At 46.4% G+C, this 19,990-nt stretch overlaps 1 protein-coding gene and 1 non-coding gene across 4 annotated transcripts in view; one reads left to right on the top strand and one right to left on the bottom strand.

Annotated features, from left to right (window-relative positions):
- The window catches only part of ADCY2 (adenylate cyclase 2), a 389,287-nt gene that overhangs the window by 8,803 nt on the left and 360,494 nt on the right, over nucleotides 1-19,990 (bottom strand). For 2 of the 3 annotated variants that reach the window (XM_076007928.1, XM_012744227.2), the window contains exons 20-24: nucleotides 19,390-19,548; nucleotides 17,143-17,289; nucleotides 15,334-15,441; nucleotides 5,815-5,929; nucleotides 3,637-3,761 (exon numbers count right to left, since the gene is read on the bottom strand). In XM_076007928.1, coding sequence (XP_075864043.1) covers nucleotides 3,637-3,761; nucleotides 5,815-5,929; nucleotides 15,334-15,441; nucleotides 17,143-17,289; nucleotides 19,390-19,548 — 654 coding nt within the window. Of the gene's footprint in view, nucleotides 1-3,636; nucleotides 3,762-5,814; nucleotides 5,930-15,333; nucleotides 15,442-17,142; nucleotides 17,290-19,389; nucleotides 19,549-19,990 lie in introns of those variants that run through there. The other variant, XM_076007929.1, reaches the window with a different exon arrangement.
- LOC142874226 (small nucleolar RNA U13) lies at nucleotides 65-165 on the top strand. Its single transcript, XR_012922038.1, has one exon. It is a non-coding gene; the product is annotated as a small nucleolar RNA U13 (small nucleolar RNA).

The raw sequence follows: 19,990 nt of genomic DNA, 5'->3' as shown, positions 1-19,990 counted from the left end.
ATAATTTGTTTTGCAGTATATATTGTTTTTATCTTATAGTGATATCAAAAATAATGTCTCTTGGGTCCTTTTTTAGTTCATAAGCATGATTGTGTCTTCACACTTGTGTGTGAGATGTGACTCCCCCAAACCTTGCTACCACATCAGCACATTACCTGTCTGATCTGAAACCAAAAAAATATCTTACGATTGAAGGCATCTTAGGGTCAGTGAAAAACATTTTTTTTTTTTTTGGTAAGCTGATTGCAGCCCACTAAACTTATATTACAATTCATTGATGGGATGCCAGCTGCAATTTGGAAAATAATGGTTTAAGACATGGATTGGCAAATTGACCCTCCCTCTGGTTTTGTACAGCTAGCAGCTAAGAGTGGCTTTTTTTTTTTTTTTTTTACATTTTTAAGGATTTTTCTTTTCTTTTTTTTTCATTAATTTTTTTTAACTTTACATTTTTTTTTTAATTTGGGAGAATAAAAAACCCAAAGAAATATTTTGTGACATGTGAAAATTATAGAACATTCAAAATTCCAGTGTTCACAATAAAGTTTTGTTGGAACACAGCCATGATATCTGTTTACTGCTATTGCCCACGGCTGCTTTTGTACTACTCATTAGAACAGAGTTGTGGCTGGTGCAGTGGCTCATGCCTACAGTCCTAGCACTCTGGAAGACCAAGGCAGGAAGATTGCTTGAGGCCAGGAGTTCAAGCCTAGCTGAGTAACATGTTGATATCTCTACAAAACAGAAAAATTAGCCTGGCATAGTTGTGCATGACTGTAGTCCCAGTTACTCATGAGGCTAAGGCAGGAAGATTGCCTGAGCTTGGGATTTCGAGGTTGCAGTGAGCTATGATGACACCATTGTACTCTAGCTGGGACAACAGAGCAGCACCCTGCTTCGAAAAAAAAAATAATAATAATAAGAAGAAAAAGATCAAGTATAGTAATTAGCCCTTATTCTTGGGGGATATGTTCTAAGATCCTCAGTGGATGCCTGACACTGCAGATAGTACATTTAACAAAGTTTAATTTGTAAATTAGGTACAGTAAGAGATTAACAATAACAAATACAAAATAAAACAATTATAACAATATATTGTAATAAAAGTTATGTGAATGTAGTCTCTCTCGTACTATCTTAATGTGCTATAGATCTTAGCAACCTCAGGATATGATGTTTTTTCTTTCATTAAGTTGAAACCTTTTCACTTAAAGGAAGCGCTTTACAGCTTGTCTTTGGCATACCCAAATCGCCAGCATCACTATTCTGGTGCTTTGGAGCCATTATCAAGGAATATAAAGGCTACTTGAACACAAACCCTGCCAAAAGACCCATTCTTGATGACGTTGGAGGGGACAGTCTTTTACAGAGGTTAAGAAGGGACCATAGACCTTGTCGTAACGTTAGGAGCAAGGCTCCGGAGGGCCTTGGCCAAGCTGAGGCATGCAGTGCGGGGGACTCATCAAAGTCCCCAGACAGGACAGCAGTGACACAGCCTGACGTGTGTCCAGTGATTTTCATACGAATTTGCCATTTCACAGGAGTTCATCCTCCAGAGTGCAACATAACCACAAATAGAATGTTCAGCACAGACAACACACACGTGTGCATGTACACACATGCACACACATGAACACACACACACACGCTTCTCATTTGAGGCACGCAGCCCTTCTTTCTCGGGACCTGGCACTGCACCCTGGCAGGTTCTGGTGTTCTGGCTGCTGGTGACCAGCTCCCTGACTGCCCACAGGAGGGCAGGTCGATTCTCACTAGTTCCTGGTGAATGTAATCAGAATTCTGAAGAAAGCAAGTAAGTACCCTAACACCTGGGTATCTCAAGACTCTTGCCTGGAACACCTCCTGGGCTATTACCAGATGGATTTGTGCCTCTGAAGGGGACAGGCAGTATCATGTGTCACTATGACGGCCAGCTTTAGGATGTCTTCTTGAGCATAAAATGATAGAATTTAATCAAATCCCTCAATTAAAACACAATAATTGGGTGTAGGGTGGAGGATGAGAATTAAAAAAATAATCTCTATTGCAGTTTAAGCAAAATTTCCAGATCATGATATGAAATGGCTTTTGCTGAAAACATATTAGTAAAGTTAAATCCAAACCTTGGGAACATGTTTATCTTTTTATATATATCATCCAAAGGTATAAAATAATGTATAAGTCAAAAATACAATGACATGCACCTCTTCGTTTGATTTTATTGTTTTCTTGGGTAAGTTCTCTTTCTTTCACTCAGATATGGGAATGAACCATAGGTTCCGGTTTCCAACCCCTGCAACCTTCCTTCTTTTCTTCATTTTCTCCCATTAATACCAAGGATGTTCTTCCTGGTCTGCGAGCACATTCTCCAAAGACGCCCTATTCCAATCTCCCTCCTTCACCCGGGGAACCTCAAACCACCTTTCCTTTCACCTGCTCCATCTCACGGCGTCCTTCCTGTGGCGCTGCCGTGCTCACAACGACTCGGGTCCGCACCCTGGAACTCACTTCTCCTTCTGCTCCATCAGCTCACTTCACGTCTCCGGAAACCGTGGGCTTCACACGCTCTCTCCCGGTCTACATCTTTAATTCCTACTCTCACAGACTGTCGTCCAAAAGCCCAGACCTCCGTAGCCTTCCCTAGACACAGGCTGGCTGACGTCCTCCTGAGATGACACTGCCATATTTGCAGTGGCGCTGCTGTGACTGCTGATGGATAAGCCTTGTCCCCAGTGGAACCTGCGCTGTACAAGGCTGCCTTGCTCACTGCTTTAGTCACGGAGCCTACGGCAGCACTGGGAGGAGCATGGCACACGGTTGTTGAATGAATTAAAGAATAGACTTGACCAGACAGACCTGCCTTCTCGGCAGCCTGCCTTCTCCCTCTCTCCCCTTCTCCGTGGATTCTGTCATCCTTCCATCCCGGATTGGCCACTGCTCTCTTGCAGCACTTGCGATAGTTTCAGCACAGTTGTGATAACAGACTATTTACCTATTGTCTTTTCAGTGATTTTCAGCATTTTTTCCCCTAAAATATTATTGCTATTGTAATTATAGTTACTTTAAGCATGGTTATTGATTTAATGAGCAATGGGAACCTTAATACAAAATAATTTTATTTTTCTCCAATCATTGCTTTCAATTTGTCAGAGCTTCCCTCTCCTTTGCCGGGGTGGATTCCAGAGCTGCCATTTTTATTAGCCATCTGTTTCATCTCTTCCCTCCTCCCCCCAGTTCAGTGTCCTGAGAGAGGAAGGTGGGGTTATCCCTGGCTTTGGTCTCACCTCTGGCTTGCACAGCCCTTTTGAAGGTGTTGGGCTGGGAGAAGAATGGGAGAGGAGGCTCCAGTCCCACACTTAACGCTCAGGGCTGTTGTACCACCACGCTGGTCATTGCTGGGTCAATTGTTTTCACAAATGCCATCGCCTTTATATTATTAGAATTTTGATGTTGTTTTCACTAACAGTCAGTTAAAAAAAAAAACAAATCTTAAATTTCCCAAATAAAAAGATTTAAGTAAATTTAAAGGTTTATATTCTTCCCTTGGTCTTAATGTATTATTATCATTATTATTATACTTATTTACAGTTTCTAAGAGAACAGACACAGCCAGGGACGACGGTCAGCCCGCAGTACCTGTATTTTGTCCAGGACGCCGGTGCTGTCCATCCGACTGGCCACGTTGACGGTGTTGCCCCAGATGTCATACTGTGGCTTCTGAGCGCCAATCACACCAGCTATGACAGGCCCGTGGTTAATACCTGTGACAACCAGATTCAGGTTAACAGGATTCAGATTACAGCAACTGCCTTATATGGGAAAGTTCAGTAACACCTTTCTTGAATCATTATTAAGCAAACATTAGCCCAGCTTCATGAAGCTCTAAAACAAAGAAAAATTATTCCTCTCACTTTATCATTTCAAAAATGTAAAAACCTTTGTCCTTTTTTTCCTTCTAGACCTTGATTCCTGTTTACATGTCCATTTACCATTACATGTCCATTTACCATGATTCTATAACATAAAATGGATATGATTTTAAAAACTAAACACAATATAATTATTTTTCTCTGTTACTATGTGACTTTAGGCAAGAGATGATTAGCATACTATATTCCAATAGTTTTAGAGTCAACGTTAATTTTGAAATAAACAGATTTTCGCTTTAAATGACTACACTTAGAGGCTGCGCTTCATTGGCCAGTCTGCTGCGGTAGGACTTTTGGGTTCACTCCCAGGTTTTCTGCTGAAAAAACAATCGCCACGGCAGCAGCAGCTCTAGCACGGCGCTTTCCACTTCCACGCACTGTTCTAAGGCTTCACAGAGACTCGCTCTTCTCTGATTCTCACAACAGCCCCATGGGGCGGGCAGTGCTACTTCACCTCTGTCGTCCCAGGAGCCCCATCAGACGGGGAGCAGAGGACAGAGGCAGGACACAAAGCCAGCCGCCTGCCTTCGTGTTCCCACGGACATTCTCCCATGTAATAGATTTTTTTTTTTTTAAAGAGGGTAGTATGAAAGTTTGAGGAGCCTATTTTCCAAGCTGTCAGAACAACACAGAGGCTCTAGAACCAAAGGTATGCCCGCATGTTTGATGTGGTCAGCAGATGTCCTGCCCATCTGACCCAACTTTGTCTAAGGCAGAGCCCCTGACAAAGGTTCATCGTACCAGAGGTGAGAAAACATAAAGAAAAATGTGCTTCGATGCTGACAGCTCATAGCACATGCAGAGAAGAGGTTCTTATTTGTTAAAGAGATTCAAAATATTTCTAGGTTTAAATTAAAATCAGGACACAGCCACAGAAAGCTTTGAATATTGGATTTCTTTTTTTTTTTTTTTGAGGTGAAATCCCTATGCAAGAGAATGTTAAAAACCATTCAGATAGAACTTGTCACAAGAACTACCCTTATATATGGACCAACTTTCAGAAGTAAAATGTGTTGCCAAGAAAACCATAAAGTGGTCAAAGAAGCTCTCATAAATCGTGAATAGCTACAAGTAACCACACACGCATTACAAAGTAACTATGAGCTAACTTGATGGCTTAAAACACATTATTTTTAAAAATAAGAATCTGTAAAAGCAAGTAATGAAACATGCTTTTTAAAAAAAAAGTCAACTTAAAGTTTAAGAACTTAGAAATCAGAAAGTCTTTTTTTTCCCCAACAAAGTAAAGGTTACTTTTTACAAAAACTTTAAAGAAAGTAGGATTTTTCTGTAGGATTTGGACACAATCTGAAAAGCTTTAGCTATTTCAGAACTTGGACACACATTTGGTGTTCTTACAGGCTGTGGGCCCAGGAAGGTGAGACTGTATTTTAACAATTCTAAGATTCTTTTTTTTAAAAAAATATTTTTATATCTTTGAAATCTAGAATTCTCTTACAGTCAGTGGCAGGCCCTAGTTCATTGCTAAAACAGTCCATGAGAAGGTAATGGAGCCACTTTCAGCCAATGGCTTAGAGAAAGTCCATCAGCAACTCAGGGCAGCTTCAGGACGTGCACGCCGTGTCCTGCGGACAGGACCTAGGCTGGGGGGACAGAGCCCTGAGGACTGAAATCCAGCCCAAGCTCTACTTGCTAAACCAAGTGCCTTACAGACTAGGTCCACCCAGAAGGTGGACCTTCTAATTTGTGCAAAAATGCCTTATGGACTTGTAGCTTTCCTGAACCCTTCCCTCTGTAATCCAGTCTTGCTTCCCTAGGATGCATTTGTAATTGCTCTACTCCGCTATCCCAAGGACCGTCTGCATCTCCCTTGACTTCATTCTTTATTCCACAGCTGAGACCCAGACCTCTTTGCACAACATACCCACTCGCAGCTTGAAATCGTTGAAGGAGTGCTTGTTGATGGCGTCCAGTTTGGCCACCAGGGCAAAAGCAAATTCCACCATGGTGCCAATGTGCATGTACTGCCGCTCGGGCTCCTGAGGAAAAGACAATGACATGCAGATGGGATTAGAGTTTAGCAAAGTGGAAAGTATTCCCCTCGGCCCCAAGCCCGAGCTCCAGTTGGAAAGCAATGTTGACAAATTATAAACGCTGCAAGGCACTGCAGGCATTTTGTAAGTTAAATCTCATGGCAAGAAATCACTTTGCATTGTTGTGGCCAAGGGGAGCATAAACACTAGAAGACATTGATTTGAATCTCTCAGGTACCCTCAGGCCAAGAGCACCAAGCAGGCTGAGACTTGCTGGCCAACCAAGAAGAACCTATGTTGTTTTAATCCAGAAGGCACCAGTGGAAGCAGGTGGAAGCCTACTTTGACCCGGGGCTCTTGCCTCTTTCTCCTTCTGCCCTTTCACACCCTCTCTGCAGGGCTGGGCTCCAGGGGCAGACCCGGTCCCTCCCTGCCCCTCCCTGCCAGTTGGGACTGCCCAGTGGGAAGTCCTGTTGTTCTTCCTCATCGCATCCCTGCTCACGGCTTCCCCCAGGGGCCACCACTCTCCCCCGCTGCTGCGGCTCTCCCTGCTTCTGCAAACAGCCCCTCTTCCTGTCCTTTTATGCCTTGAGGCAGAAGGTGTTAAGTAGACTGACCTGTGTCCCTCCAAGTTCATATGTTGGAGTCCTGACCCTGCACCTCCGAATGTGACTAGATTTGGAGAGAGGGTCTTTAAGGGGTGATCAGGTAAAATGAGCTCGTACGGGTGGGCCCTAATCCAACATGACCGGAGTCCTTATATGGAGAGGCGATTAGGGCACAGGGGGAGGCCAAGTGGAGACAGGGAGAAAGTGTTGCCTGCAAGCCCAGGAGCCACTCCTCAGAAGGAACCAGCGCTGCCCATTCTCGGTCTCAGGCTGCCAGCCGCCAGGGCAGTGAGACAACAGTTTCTGCCGTGTAAGCCCCCAGTCTATGGCAGCCCTGGCAAAGTATGGGGGTGGCAGTTTCCTGCGTGTGCTCGTCCTCAGTGCTCTGTCATCCCATGGGGAGGAGAGAATTACAGCACGGGAGGAGAGAAGTCCTGGAGGTCTCCAACAGGGACAAGTGGGAATTTCTATGTTGCTTTCCTGTTAATTTCTATTTATTATTCCCGTTACCAGTGTATATTTAGCATTAATTTCTAGTATATTACATGTATGTTTACTTTTGAAATTAGCCTTTTTAAACATTTCTATTTTTGGTTGTGTTTTAAAAATAGATTCTCTATTAGTAAATACACAGAATTCGTTCAACTGATTTACATGTTCTGAAGGTGCCTGCTCCCCCAGTAATTGATGGTTAGGTGCGTGAAAACAGTTTTGGGGGGGCAGTTTCTGTCCCAGTTCCTCCCAGGCTTAGCTGAGACGCAGTCCCAGGCCTGCCGTGCATCGGTGGCCTGCCGTAGGGACATCTTTGTCAGCACTGAAATCAAGGCTGTCTTTGTTTGGAAGTCAGCCGCCCCCACTGGTCCTTGAGCTCTAGGGATCTCTGCCTCCACAGCAGGACTAAGTCCCCGGCGCAGGAGAAGCACTTAATAATGACTTCTGGGGACAAGTGTTACACTCTGTTGGGTCCCGGAGGAAGCTAAACCAGAGATGGGGGAAGGTCTCAGGGACAGAGAGGAGGCACCTAGTGACCTTGGGGGAACACTGTCCATGGAAAGTGACGATGAAAACTGGCTTTCAGGGGTCCTGTTGGGATGAGAGAGAAGGCAGATGGAGACAGAGGACACTAACCACCTATTCAAGATGACAGTGAGGCAGAGAAGACCAAGGCAAAAGGGAAAAGGAAAAGGGAAAAAGGATTACTCAGCTAATCCACACAGTTTTTTTAAGAAGGAGAATGGAAAGGTAGTGCACTAAGGCACTTGGCCCCACCGACGTTTGAAGTGCGTAATGCGGATGTCTCGTCCATCATCGGGGCTTTAGCACCCTCCCTGGCCTCTACCCGCAAGATGCCAGTGGCATCACCTACCTCAAATTGTGACAACCAAAACGGTCTCCAATCATTGACAAATGAGGGCAAAATTGCTCCCCGTCGAGAACCCTTCCACCAAAGAATATGCACAAATGGAGAAGACACATTTCTGGCTAAGAGAGGAAGATGTTTTTCCTTTCCTCAGATAAATCATATCATTCTCGAAGAAGAGGAATGAAACAGTACTGCTGCCATAAATCCTCAATTTAAAATTGTGGGAGAAAAATGGAGCAATTAAACCAATGGAACTATGAAGCAAACTGTCAGCTAACTTTGGTGGAAATGCAAAGTGTCATTTGTTAAGAACAGTTAGGCTTTTCTATCCTAGCCCGCTAGTATATATATATTTTTTATCTCATAACTTATGGGGAAAACATGATGTGGAGGTTTGTACCATCAGTTGGAAAACATCTTGCTCCTTAACAGGAAGCACAAGCTGTTAAATCAACAAGCGGACTCTTGTGCAGTAAAGATTGCAGCTATCCTAGTCAGGAGGACACATTTGCCACGGGAGACATGGTTTGCTTTTTACCAAACCAAGGTGCAACAAACAAGCTCCGCTCCAGGATAAATCATCGACTGATCTGTTTTCAGGCAGTAGGTTTAAACTGGAGGTTTTAAGTGGCCTCAGTAATAAAAGAAGAGATTCAGTTCTGGGAATGGGGTTTAAATCCAATGTCAATAACTCATTTGGGCTTAGTAAACCCTAGACAAAATTGTGTTCAGGCTCTAAAGAACTCAATTCATTTCAAGAAGTCTTTATCACTGAGCTCTTCATAAATACTTGATGGCAGTGTGAAGCAGTTATTTCTCCCACGATCCAAATAATTTTTGTTAGCCATCCCCCAATATTTAACTGACTTTCAGCTACACAGTGAGGCTACTTATTCAGTTTTCTGGAGCCAATTTTACAAGCTGGTTGTTTTGGAAGTTTCACCAGCAAGGAACATTGCTTAAAGTAGATGTATGTTTATTGAGATGATTTTATCACCCAAGTGACTGGTAACAACTGAAGATTTTAGGCTAAAATTAGTATGACCGTCCTCTCCGGTTCTCTCCCCTCCCTTCTTCCATCCATAAATATTCACTGAATACCTGCTCTGCGCTTGGCACTGTGTTCTGTGCTGGGAAATTTCTGGGGTTCAAACTCCTTTTGTCCGATTTTGAAGGGAACTGGGGATTGTTATCCAAGGAGCACTTTGTTCTCCTGCCTGGGGCTCCTAGGAGATCTGGACATCAGCCCTCTTCCAAGTGAGCACGAAGGCTGATGCTGTGATAACCAGCTCACCTGGGAGGGTGCTCAGCGAGTACCGCCTGAGTCAGGAAACACTGGCTCCAGCTTCTGCAATCATTAGCTGTGTGGCCTTGGCAGAGCCACTTACCTTCTCTGGTCTTGTTTCCTCATCTATGAAATGGGACAACAGCGAACTACCTTGTTGGGTTGCAGTTAAGATTAAATAAATGGATGTAGGTAATGCATTCATCCTGCACCCCTGGGGCTTGGGATTTACTTAGTTTCCCTTCATGACAGTGCAGAGGAGCGTATCACTCTGCTTGACACGGAAAGCAACTGGGAGGAAGACGTCAGTAAGAAAGTATGTTACGACTCAGTTGGGTATTTCTCCCTCTTTCCACAGGTACAGCGCCCTACGCTGATGTGCAGGTCTAACAGTGACCTTGGTGTCTGGCATCCTAAGTGTTTTCAAGATTGTAAGTGTACATACTGAAGAGGGACGGTTCATTTTCTTTCGTTTTTTTCATTTCCTGTAAACGGCACAAAAGTAGGAGGCAATTTCTCTCTACTTCTGACACATAATAGCTTTTGTGTTTGCACAAAAACACGCAGCCTGGAGATACTGCTTTTCATTTCAGCAGAGGCTTGCACCATCCCTATTCTTGCCAGTCAAAGGAAGCAGGGTTACGAGTTTCAAGGAACCACTTAGCTGCTGAAACTGGCAGAAGAAACTCCCGTAAGGACTCTGTGCGTGCTGCCTCCCTGGCCCCTTGGTGGGTCCCTCCAGTGTTCCCAGCCCTGCGCTCACTCCCCTCACTTTGGGGGCGCTGTGTGCACTCCTCCTTCATTCCCATACCGTAAAACTCCAAGGGCTGCCAGCAGCAGATACCCGGAACTTGGCACTTGGTGAAGAAGAGGTCTGCTGGGTGACCTAACAGCGAACTAAGTAAGATCCCTGACTGCCGAGCTGGGCGCTCCTAGGTCCAGCAGAGAGGCAGCGTCCACAGGGCCCGTGGAGAGGAAATGTCTCCAGCTCCCTGCTCTGTCGGCCAGCTTGGTTTTGCTCACACGGTGGATGAGTGTGAGCGAGCGTAGGAATCTCAGGGGTGACTCCCATGGAGCCCCGCATCTGATTCGGGGCATGGAGGGAGTGGAATAGCAGAGAAATGCTAACGCTAGTCCCAGTGCTGTCTCAAAGGGGCCGACTCAGCAAGAGCCAGATGGTGCTCTCGAACCAGTCCCTGCCCTCAACCTGCAAACCTGCTGAGGAAGGTGCTTAGATACGTAAACAAGTAAAATGATGCATTTATTTTGAATAACATTTAAATTAAATAATTAAAAATACAGCAATAACACAAATGTTTTAAAAGACTGAATGAGCTCCGGTGCTCATACCTAGATACAGATTAAACCACCCCTGCTCCTCGTGCTCCTCTGCTCCTCCCTCCTCCCTATTCGTTCTGGCAGCCCAAGTTATTTCCTTCCAACGTGTGGCTGGGATGGGCATCAAGTTATTCAAAATTGTGGATAAAAGCTAGAGCTAAGGCTTCCTACAACAATACCATGATCAAAGCATGGGGTTGAATGAAGATTTTCCTCCTTTCGGTTTGGTTTTGACTTATTTAGATTCTTAGTAAAATTCGTTTGGAAAAGATCAAAACTACTATTTACATAATGCTAAGATTAGAGATAGCTCATGACTGGGGCATAAAGGAGGAATTCCTCTAGCCTAGGGCCTGAACAGCCCCTCAGACACCGAACAGGCGAGGCTCTGGGGTGCAGCTGAGGGGACAAGACAACAGGGAGCAGTGTGGACTGCAGCAAACTGAGGAGAGGGTGCCAGCTCTGAATGGAGCAGCTGCTTACAAGCTCCAGCTGGCTGTCGTCAACAGGAATGAAGACTAGTGAGATAGCCCGCCAATTTTTAGCAGAAGCTAGAAATAATCATTTTTTTTAAGTGAAATATCCTTTTCAAAAAAATCACTCCGCAAGTCAAAGAACAAACCTCTAACCACCAGTTTGCTGTAAAGATCATAGAAATGAATGAGCAGGGGCTGCAAGGATGGGCTCAGAAAAGTGAGGTCTTCAGGGCAAAGTGATGGCCCCAAAGGTGGGCAAAATCCCCCTTTCCTGCTACCGCCGATTCCACCCCGGGCTGGCCGCTCCTCCAGGTGTGTGTTCACAGAGAGACGGGGGCAGCCCTGGCATGCAAGCCCACTCTCAATTTCATATTTTATTTCTTGGCAAATGCCTGCTTCTTTCAAAAACAACAATCAGTATCAGCTCTGAAATGTAATGCAGCCATTTAGTCAGGATGTTAACTTTAAGCTTTAAAATTAGAATGCATTGTTCCATTAAAAAAATACAAATGAAGCAGAACAGAGCTGGGCACCAAAGTCCCGCCCTGGCTAGGTGTGGGCATGCTCCTATGTGTTTATTTCCCCATGGATAACTATGTTCCTACTGCAGATGGAAAACACAGAGGTAATTACAAATAAAAGCTAAATTTCAAAAGGCTATTACCCAGGTATTCTGCCTCTTTGAGATTTAAGAAAAACACATTAGTCCTTCAGGTACCCTATATATTTTTTAAACTGAATATCTTTTGTTGCCAAACTACAGATTTGGTTAAATAATAAATAGAAAGTATTTTTTTTTATAACTAGAGAAACAAAGGCTAAAGCTCATTATTTCAGGAAGGTTACAAAAGGCACAAGTGACATTCATTTCATATAAACATATCAGCATATATATTTATAAAGCATGTTATTTTCCCCCAACCAAACGTAATGACCTTTCCTTTCAGAAGACCTTCACTGCACTGCAAAATATTTCTCGGATGACCTTGCCAAGAATCTCATTAAATGCTCTAATCACACACAGCACATACGGTATTGAGCAGAAACTCCCTCCGTGGATAAGACGGCATATCACATTCCATTTATGTCCCAAACCCTTATCTCTGTGCTATTGGAGGGGTCAGTGGTACCGATATGCTAAACAGGGTACCAACCACAACTGCATTATTATTACCATTAGCATTTTTATTGCCTACTAGGCCCATGGAGCCTATGAAAGTATTCTGCATATTAAACGCGGTCTTCCCCACAGCCTCGTGCAGTGGGCGCGGTCGCCATTTTACGCACAAGGAAACTGAAGGGCAGAGAACACAGCTGTGATAGACAGTTACGAGCAGCCTCGTTGAAAGTTGTGCTGTTCCAACTCTACCCCGAAAATGGTGACATATTAACAGCGGTGACCGGGTAGGAAGTCAGCAAGCAGTTCATGGATGGCTGCAGCTGCTCAGGGTAGAGGGGACGGAATGGATGCAAACATGGGGGCACAGGTGTGAACAGGGCAGGATGAGGGCTGGCGAAGGGGTGAGAGAGGAGGAAGGGGAGGAGGAAGAGGGGGAGGAGGGGGAGGAGGAGGAGGAAGAGAAGGGGGGGAGGACGGGGAGGAGGAGAGACATCATTAGAGGCCGCCGTGGGAAGCTCTGAACAGACAGACACGCAGAATACCCGGGGCCACAGCCCTGCTCCGTGGCTGCTGCTTCTCTCCGGGACCATCTGTTAAAACCCCCACCGGCAGGGGCTTTTACCACCTGCCTCCTAGGCTTGTTTAAAGGCTCAGAAGGCATTTAGTAAGTGTTCAAAAATGTCAGGGAAAAAAGGGTTTGCACTGAGAGCAACAGGTTTGTAAATCAGACAAAGGAAGCTGGGCCCTGCTGGGAGGCGGGTGGGCACACACGCAATCACTGTGGACAAACCCGTGTAATCACTACGTGCCGGCCAGCCCCCCCGCTGGGGACTTTGGGGGACAAAGCATAAGATAAGGACTCTCTATAATCTGGATGGTGGCTAAGAATCATACACACATTTCCAAGAAAGTTGAAAATGGGAGGTAGCAAGTAGTCAGGAAAGGAAGTAAGATCTGGACCCAGGAGGCCCTATGGGGCAAAGCTCCTCGGGTTGGGTTGCGGAAGAGCCTTCTACAAAAGTCAGAGCCCTGGCCCTGCTCCTGAGGGAGATTCGGGAAGGCTCCTCGACAGGGCAGGGCACCTTCAGTGCGCAGAACGCCCTGGGCCAACCAGTGGAAACTGGGATTTCCAGCCCCATGCTCAGAGACGCAGCAGGCTTGGGGGTGCCCTGGGAACCAGGTATGACAAGTAGCACAGGTGGTGCCCTGGGAACCAGGTGTGACAAGTAGCACAGGTGGTGCTGCTGCAGGTGGTGGGTGCACCCCACTGGGAGAGGGTGTGGGTAGAACTTCGGTTGGTCTACACAAAAGTACATGCGTGTTTGAGGGCTGGCATAGACACTGCAGGGAGAGGTAGGAGATGGGTCAGTGCAGGGGGCTGGGGACAGAAGGTTGGCACTCTATTTTTGGAGTGGGGAGGACAAGAAAAAAAATGACAGTTGTGGTAGAAAGCAGGTGTGCACAGGAGGCTGGAAGTGATATTCAAGCTTGGCCCAACAGTCAGAACAGCGGAAAGTGGCTTTGGTGGGGATCCAGTGTGCAGAGGGGAAGAACGAAGTCTTAGGTGAGATCCCTGGTGGAGAGGTGCACTGGGGAAAGAACATCCCAGTGGGCCACAGAGAGGGACACAGGCTGGAGTCAGACAAGGGAAGGGCTCTTATGCTGAGGGAAGATTTCTGGGCAAAGGCCACAGCTGGCCACAGACAGGACATGGAGAACAAAAGCTCAGAGGATGGGAAAGCACTTGGAATTGGACTTTGGCAGTGCTTTTTGATCATTAAAAGTGGAACTCCTTGCGCTGGCACAGGTGAGGCAGGATTGAGGAGTGCCAGGGAGAAAGTAGAAGGCAACAAATAAAGGCAGTGGAGATGGACCATCAGTCCATAAAGTGTGACCGTGGAAAGGAGAAAAGGCCTGGAGACATTTCTTGAGGATCCAGGAGACCAGGGGCTGGTGGGAGCAGAGTCAGGGTCAAAGGTGCAGGTGGCCACACTGGGATGGGGAGGGTGACAGAGGGTGGCCCAGCTCACAGGCTGAATGCAGAGTGTGTCTTCATGTGGTGGTGCCTTGGAAGGTGCCCGCTCCACCTGCCAAGGCTTTGGTGGCTAGTTGTCACGGAGCTAAGGTCTGGAGTGGGCATGATCAGGGGACACAGCCCAGACAGCCCTCCCTAGGAGACTAGGCAGAGAGGCCTGTGAATAGGGTCTGGATGCAGGCCAGGCTAATGAGGCTTCACCTCATGCACGGAACTTTAGAAGTGCCCAAAAGTTCAGCAATCATGACAAATGACATCCTAATGCGGTATTTAGAAAAATCAAAATCCATGCAGAAAAATCCAGGATGAACTAAAATGGTGAAGTTTTAAACAAAGAGAGTGGTTTGGGCTGCATTGTGTAGCCTTTGCATTCGTATGTTGAAGCCCTAACCCCCCTTGTGACTGTATTGGAGAGAGGCCTGTTAGGAGGTGAGTATGGTTAACCAAGGTCATAAGCGTGGAGCCTGACCCAGTAGAACTGGTGCCCTTATGTTAACACAAGAGGAGGAGACACCAGATCTCTCTCTCCTTGCCATGTGAGGACACAGTGAGAAGGCAACTACTGTCTGTAAGCCACACAGCTGGGAACCCTCCTGCCTACAGAAAGTGTGCCTGGTAAGTGCAGTTCCCTGTGCTGAACTCAGCAGAGGGCGGGCCCTGCAGCAAAGTCCGCAGTCCTTAGGGGAGAGGGGTCTTATTTATTTGCCCCACCAATACCCCAACAAGTTATACAAGTACACACACACACACACACCATGCACACAACACAACAGAAAAATCTCAAAAACTCTAATTGATTAAAGATACTCAATTTTGCCCAAATCACCTGTTCAACCAAATTTCTATGTGGCCAACCTATTTTTTGATCACACTTGTTTTAAACCAAAAGAGCAGGAGCCATTCTTAATGAGTCTCCTTTAGATAAATACTTCATTATACAGTTATCTGATATCAAGCAGCTACCGATTATTTTTTTCCTGCTCCTGTTGACCAGCGGAAGGAGTTCTGTGAACGGACTCTCAGACCCTAAGAAGCGTCTGGAATTCTCCTCTTTTCTCATGGAGCCGAACTTCAGGCTGTACACGCTGTAGAGCTCATAGGTCACAGCGCGACTGTTCTGGGACCAGGGTTGACCTGTGGGCAGCACGGAGGCCCCGTGTGCTGCTGGCGGCCGGCGCGTCTCACCTGGGCGTGCTCCTGGCTGGGCACGGCGCTCAGACCCGTCGCTGCCATGTACGTGCTGCCGATGGTCTTGATCTTTTCAACTCCGCTGAATTTCGGCTTGGACAGCAGCTGTGGAACAATGACAACCATCTGGTTACTCAGCTGGGCGCCAACCTGAAGCTGAGCACTCTGTAGAGTCATCCTCAAATTCTGGCCACAGCAATGCCAGTCAGGCTTGTTCCAACCACTGCTTACTCCCCTGCGACCTTGGGCTTTGCTGGGAATGGATGTTTTATGCATTTCATGATGAGCATGTGCTTCGAAGGAAATACAGTGTAATGAGGTACTGCCAGTGAGTGTGAACTGCCTTTCAAACTTTGCTGGTGCAGGAACCGAGATAAATTATGATGCAAATGATAATGCCCTCAAATAAATTCCACAACTATGTGTTTGAAAGGCATAACACAAAATTATGATTCAATGAGTGAGGTCTTCCCTGCATGGTCAGGGAGATTTACGACCAATTATTAAGGCTGAGAATCGATCGGCGTTTGCCCTCTGAGTGCTTGAGATGGTAGGAATAAAGATCTAGAATGGCTTCTTCCACCAACCCCTACTCTAATACTTCTTGTTTGGGTTCCCACTTGAATCCTTCAATCTACTACTTCAGACCTTTGGATGGGGTGCGGGAAAGGTAAGAATCAGAGCGGAAGCTGTAGGAAGGAGGAGGAACGGAGGAAGGTGCGAGCAAGGGCAGCCCTGGAGGGGTCTGTATCTGCCTAGTAGGCCAGGGCTCAGGTGGCACCACCTGGAGACCAGCAGCATTTTCTTGCCCATCCTTGGTACTCCAGCCTTTAGAGGAGATTCTTTCAGGAATAAATGTCGAAGAGTTTAAGATAGGTGAGCACCCATCCACATATCCACTGTCACTCACCCGGCAGTACTGGGAGGCGTTTATTTTACTAAGGGGCAAGGGAGCCACACGTGCCCCTGGTTTTCACCTGGGATAGCAGTGGAACTCTGTTCGTTGTGACCTCACCGGGAATAGCTAGTGTCAACTTCACGATGACAGTGGTGGTAGGACAAAATGCACAGGGCCCACAAGACATTTAAAAGGTCGGTCTGAAACCCTCGTGTTACATAATCTTATCACTGTATTTCAAAACGGCATGAATGGTGATGAACATATGCTCCCGGATCTCAGTTTCCCTCTATTTTGCATGGCAATGATAAGCACAGTGTAGCTGCAGTATCCTTAAACCCAGAGGTGTGTTTGTTCTTAGCAGAAAATAGAACACATTATCCTCTACGTGGAAAGTTGAAAATGACACCTATTTCAAATTCAAAAGCATGCACTGTGTCCCTTCCAAAATATGGTGTAGTATCCCACATACATGTTACTTTTTCAATCACAAAATATGTCATCCATGCATAGTTCAAGTTGATACTTGAAGTATGCACAGACATGCCACTAATCTATTATAATCCATTATTTCTTTATATATATAAAGGTATGGGCAAGTATTTTCCCTGGAGTTCAAGCATTTGTAGAGAATTCACTAGCACCCTGGATACACATTTGATATAACAGATTTTGGTAGCTGTTCCTAGCAGTCATATCAGCTTCGAAAATACATTGTGTTTGCCTCCCCAGAATTAGTCAAGGACCTAAATAAAGCAAAAGGCTTTCACGCCAGCCAGCAGAAATTATGCCAAAAGACAACTTTTTAAAGATATGCCACTACACGGAACTAACTTCGGATGCACAAGAGCCTTGAGGTGCGGGACTGGGTCTGCTCCTGCCTCTCAAGGGTAACCCTCAGTACCTACATCGTCAAAGTCGGCGATGATCTCGTTCAGGAGCCGAAGGCATTCCAAGCCCTCCTTGTTCACGTCTGATTCTGTATAAAATTCCTTGAAATCAGGAATGGAGGCAAACATGACGCAGACGCAGTCATAGGACTGGTGGTATAACTCCTGCTCGAGAGAAAAAGCAAGCGTTGAGCGCTAGGAGGCCTTTTAAACAAAAACGCTCCAAATGCAGGTGTTTGTTTATGCCAGGGGTCACCAAGAAATCACCCAAGTGCCTCACTCCACTCGCCACACCCCAGCCCCTGTCCACTGCTCTCAGGGGAAGGATTCTAAGGCACTGAATGCAAACTCCCATGCCACTACCAGCCAAGGTGCCCTCACATGAAACCTCTCTGCCATTGCTACCTGAGACAGTTACGAGAGACCACAGAGTTTTGGCTTAGTAAAAAGCGTACTTCGAATGACTAAAAGGGAAACAAAATTATTTCCCAAACTACTAGATTGTCCTAAAATAACTCGTTATGGCTACGTCCTCTGGACCGGAGTCTTTATGAGTTTATGAGTTTTCCTCTTTCCTGTCTTCTCAAAGGAACAGATGAAACTCATCAAGTTCCTTCTTTACTGACACCAGAGAGAACCGATGAAACTCCTCAGGATACTTATTCATATTCTGTGAGACACCAACAATATTTATTTGGGATATCCTTTTGTTTTTAAATAAAAAGAGACTCATAGTTCTTCATCCACAGACATGAGTAAAATCGCAAGGTCTTGTAAACACAATTTCCAGGTGTTTCCATTATTTTCCCAACACATAGCGACACCTTCAAATTCGATGAAGGTTTCAGAAAGAAAGGGTTGTGAGGTGGCATGGGGGCTAGTTCTAGGTGTGGAGGATCTGCCCTCCCACTGGCAAGGGCTTCCCAAGCCCTGCCATGGCCCTGACACAGAACGGCCAGGCGCCATTGTGGGCGCAATGCACCATGGGAGGCGCCCCCTCCACCGGGAACGCGAGGAGAGCCCTGTCCAAAAAGATGGCCGACCTCCGAGCAGAGGGAAAAATGCTAGTGGGTGGTGCTTCCTGTGAGCCTGGCAGGCAGAGGGAACCGGCAGGCAGAGGGAACCCGTTCTACATGAACACTGTCAGTGTGCTGTTTTCTCTGGGACACCCAGATGAATCCCTTAGCAGAGAGTAAGCACTTAACCAGCTATAACCCCAAGGTTTGGTGGCCCCTCAGAGGAACCGTTCTCCTTCAGTGAGTTCTCATCACAAACACACCAAGGTCACGGCAACCCAATGGATGAAAGGCTAGACCCCTGTCATGTTCCTGTTCTCAGGGCCAACCACCCAATAATGCCTTCCACCATGGCCTCAAAATCCGTACAAAATACATGAACAATAGAATCAAGGATTTCCTTTCAATTCCGCACTCAATATGGTCGAGCCGGCTTGTTGTGCAGACTTGTACTTTCCCTCCCCGCAACACAGTTGCTTTTGTGAACACGCACATCCTTGGTAGGCGACCTGTGGCACACGTGATCACCAAGGCTGGTTTCGGTAACGCTGACTTTATCCAGGGAGTCAGGGTGACAGGGAAGTCAGCCCCTAGGAGCCTGTTTTAGCTAAAAATGTCAGTTTTACAAAAGTAGTGTAAACTCCACTGACTTCCCTGCTCTTGGGGAAAAGAGGTACATCTAGCAAGGCAAGGACGGGCTTTCTGTACCCTGCATTTCCCCACTGTCTGCTGACATTGGCCAGAGTGACTCTCGGGGGGACAACGATGATGACAAGAATAAGCACGAGAATAGCAGCACTTAGCTGAGAGCCCGCCGTGTGGCAGGATGGGTGCCCGGGAACACCCTGCACACATTCACTCGCCCAGACTACAGTCCTGCGAGGCTGCTACCGTACAGCTCTCCATCTACCAATAGGGACCCTAGGGCACGGGGTGGCTGTATTCCTTGCCCCAGGCTGCAGGCTGCAGCTACCAAGTCTAACTGCAGAGTCCGCTCTTGTTAAATGCTACAGTGGACACTTCATCCTGAGTCTCCCGGATGCCCCTGGGCTGTGCCGCTGGATGTCCCTATCACCAACCAAAAATCCTCTTGCAAACTGAAAAATTCCGGCTCATCTTGGGCACTCTGAACACTCAGAGACGTGTGAAGTGCCACAGCCTCTGAGCCACTGCTGAAGGTTTCAGCCTTCACCGAGGTCGTCATGGCGCCCGACCCCCAGCCCCCGGCCCCCGGCCCCGCCGGTCTGACCTCGTTCTTCAGGCTCCTGGCCAGGAAGTGCTCGGCGACGTGGGCGGGAAGCACGTTCTCCAGCAGCACGCGGTTCAGGTTCTCCATGGTCTCTATCTCCTCCCGCTCTTTTTTGAACTTGTTCTTCCACAAGAAGTCTAACCTACAGTAATATTCATTCTGTTACAAGAGGACACAGAGGTAAAGAAACAATAGGCATCTTGTCCTGCCAGAGAGTGGAGGTTTTAAAGAGAACATAAAAGAACAAAACGAAACCGAAAAAAGGACCCCCGAACAGAACTGCCGCCCTCCCTACTAAGCCCTCTGACCCCATGAAATGTCTCTCAGCAACCTCGATGCGGATATTTGCAAAACACAAGTGAAAAAAAAAAAAAAAAAAGAGCCAGCCTCAGGAACAGCCCAACCAGCTAGGCTGGAGGCTTCAAAGTCAGAGTGGCATTAAAGCTTCTCCCAAAATTATGCTAATGAAGGATGGCCTGAATTATTTTTTCAAAGAGGCCTAGTAGAATATGAATGATAAATAAATGAACACTACATCAGTAGAAAGAGTGCATTGTTTGATGATTTGCACAAAAAGTAGTGCTTGTCTGTGGCAATTTGC

This window comes from Microcebus murinus, chromosome 11 (assembly GCF_040939455.1).
Source record: "Microcebus murinus isolate Inina chromosome 11, M.murinus_Inina_mat1.0, whole genome shotgun sequence".
In the NCBI taxonomy this organism is placed as follows: Eukaryota; Metazoa; Chordata; class Mammalia; order Primates; family Cheirogaleidae; genus Microcebus; species Microcebus murinus.
Note: the sequence above shows the minus strand (reverse complement) of the source record. Positions and strands in the feature narration are given on the sequence as shown.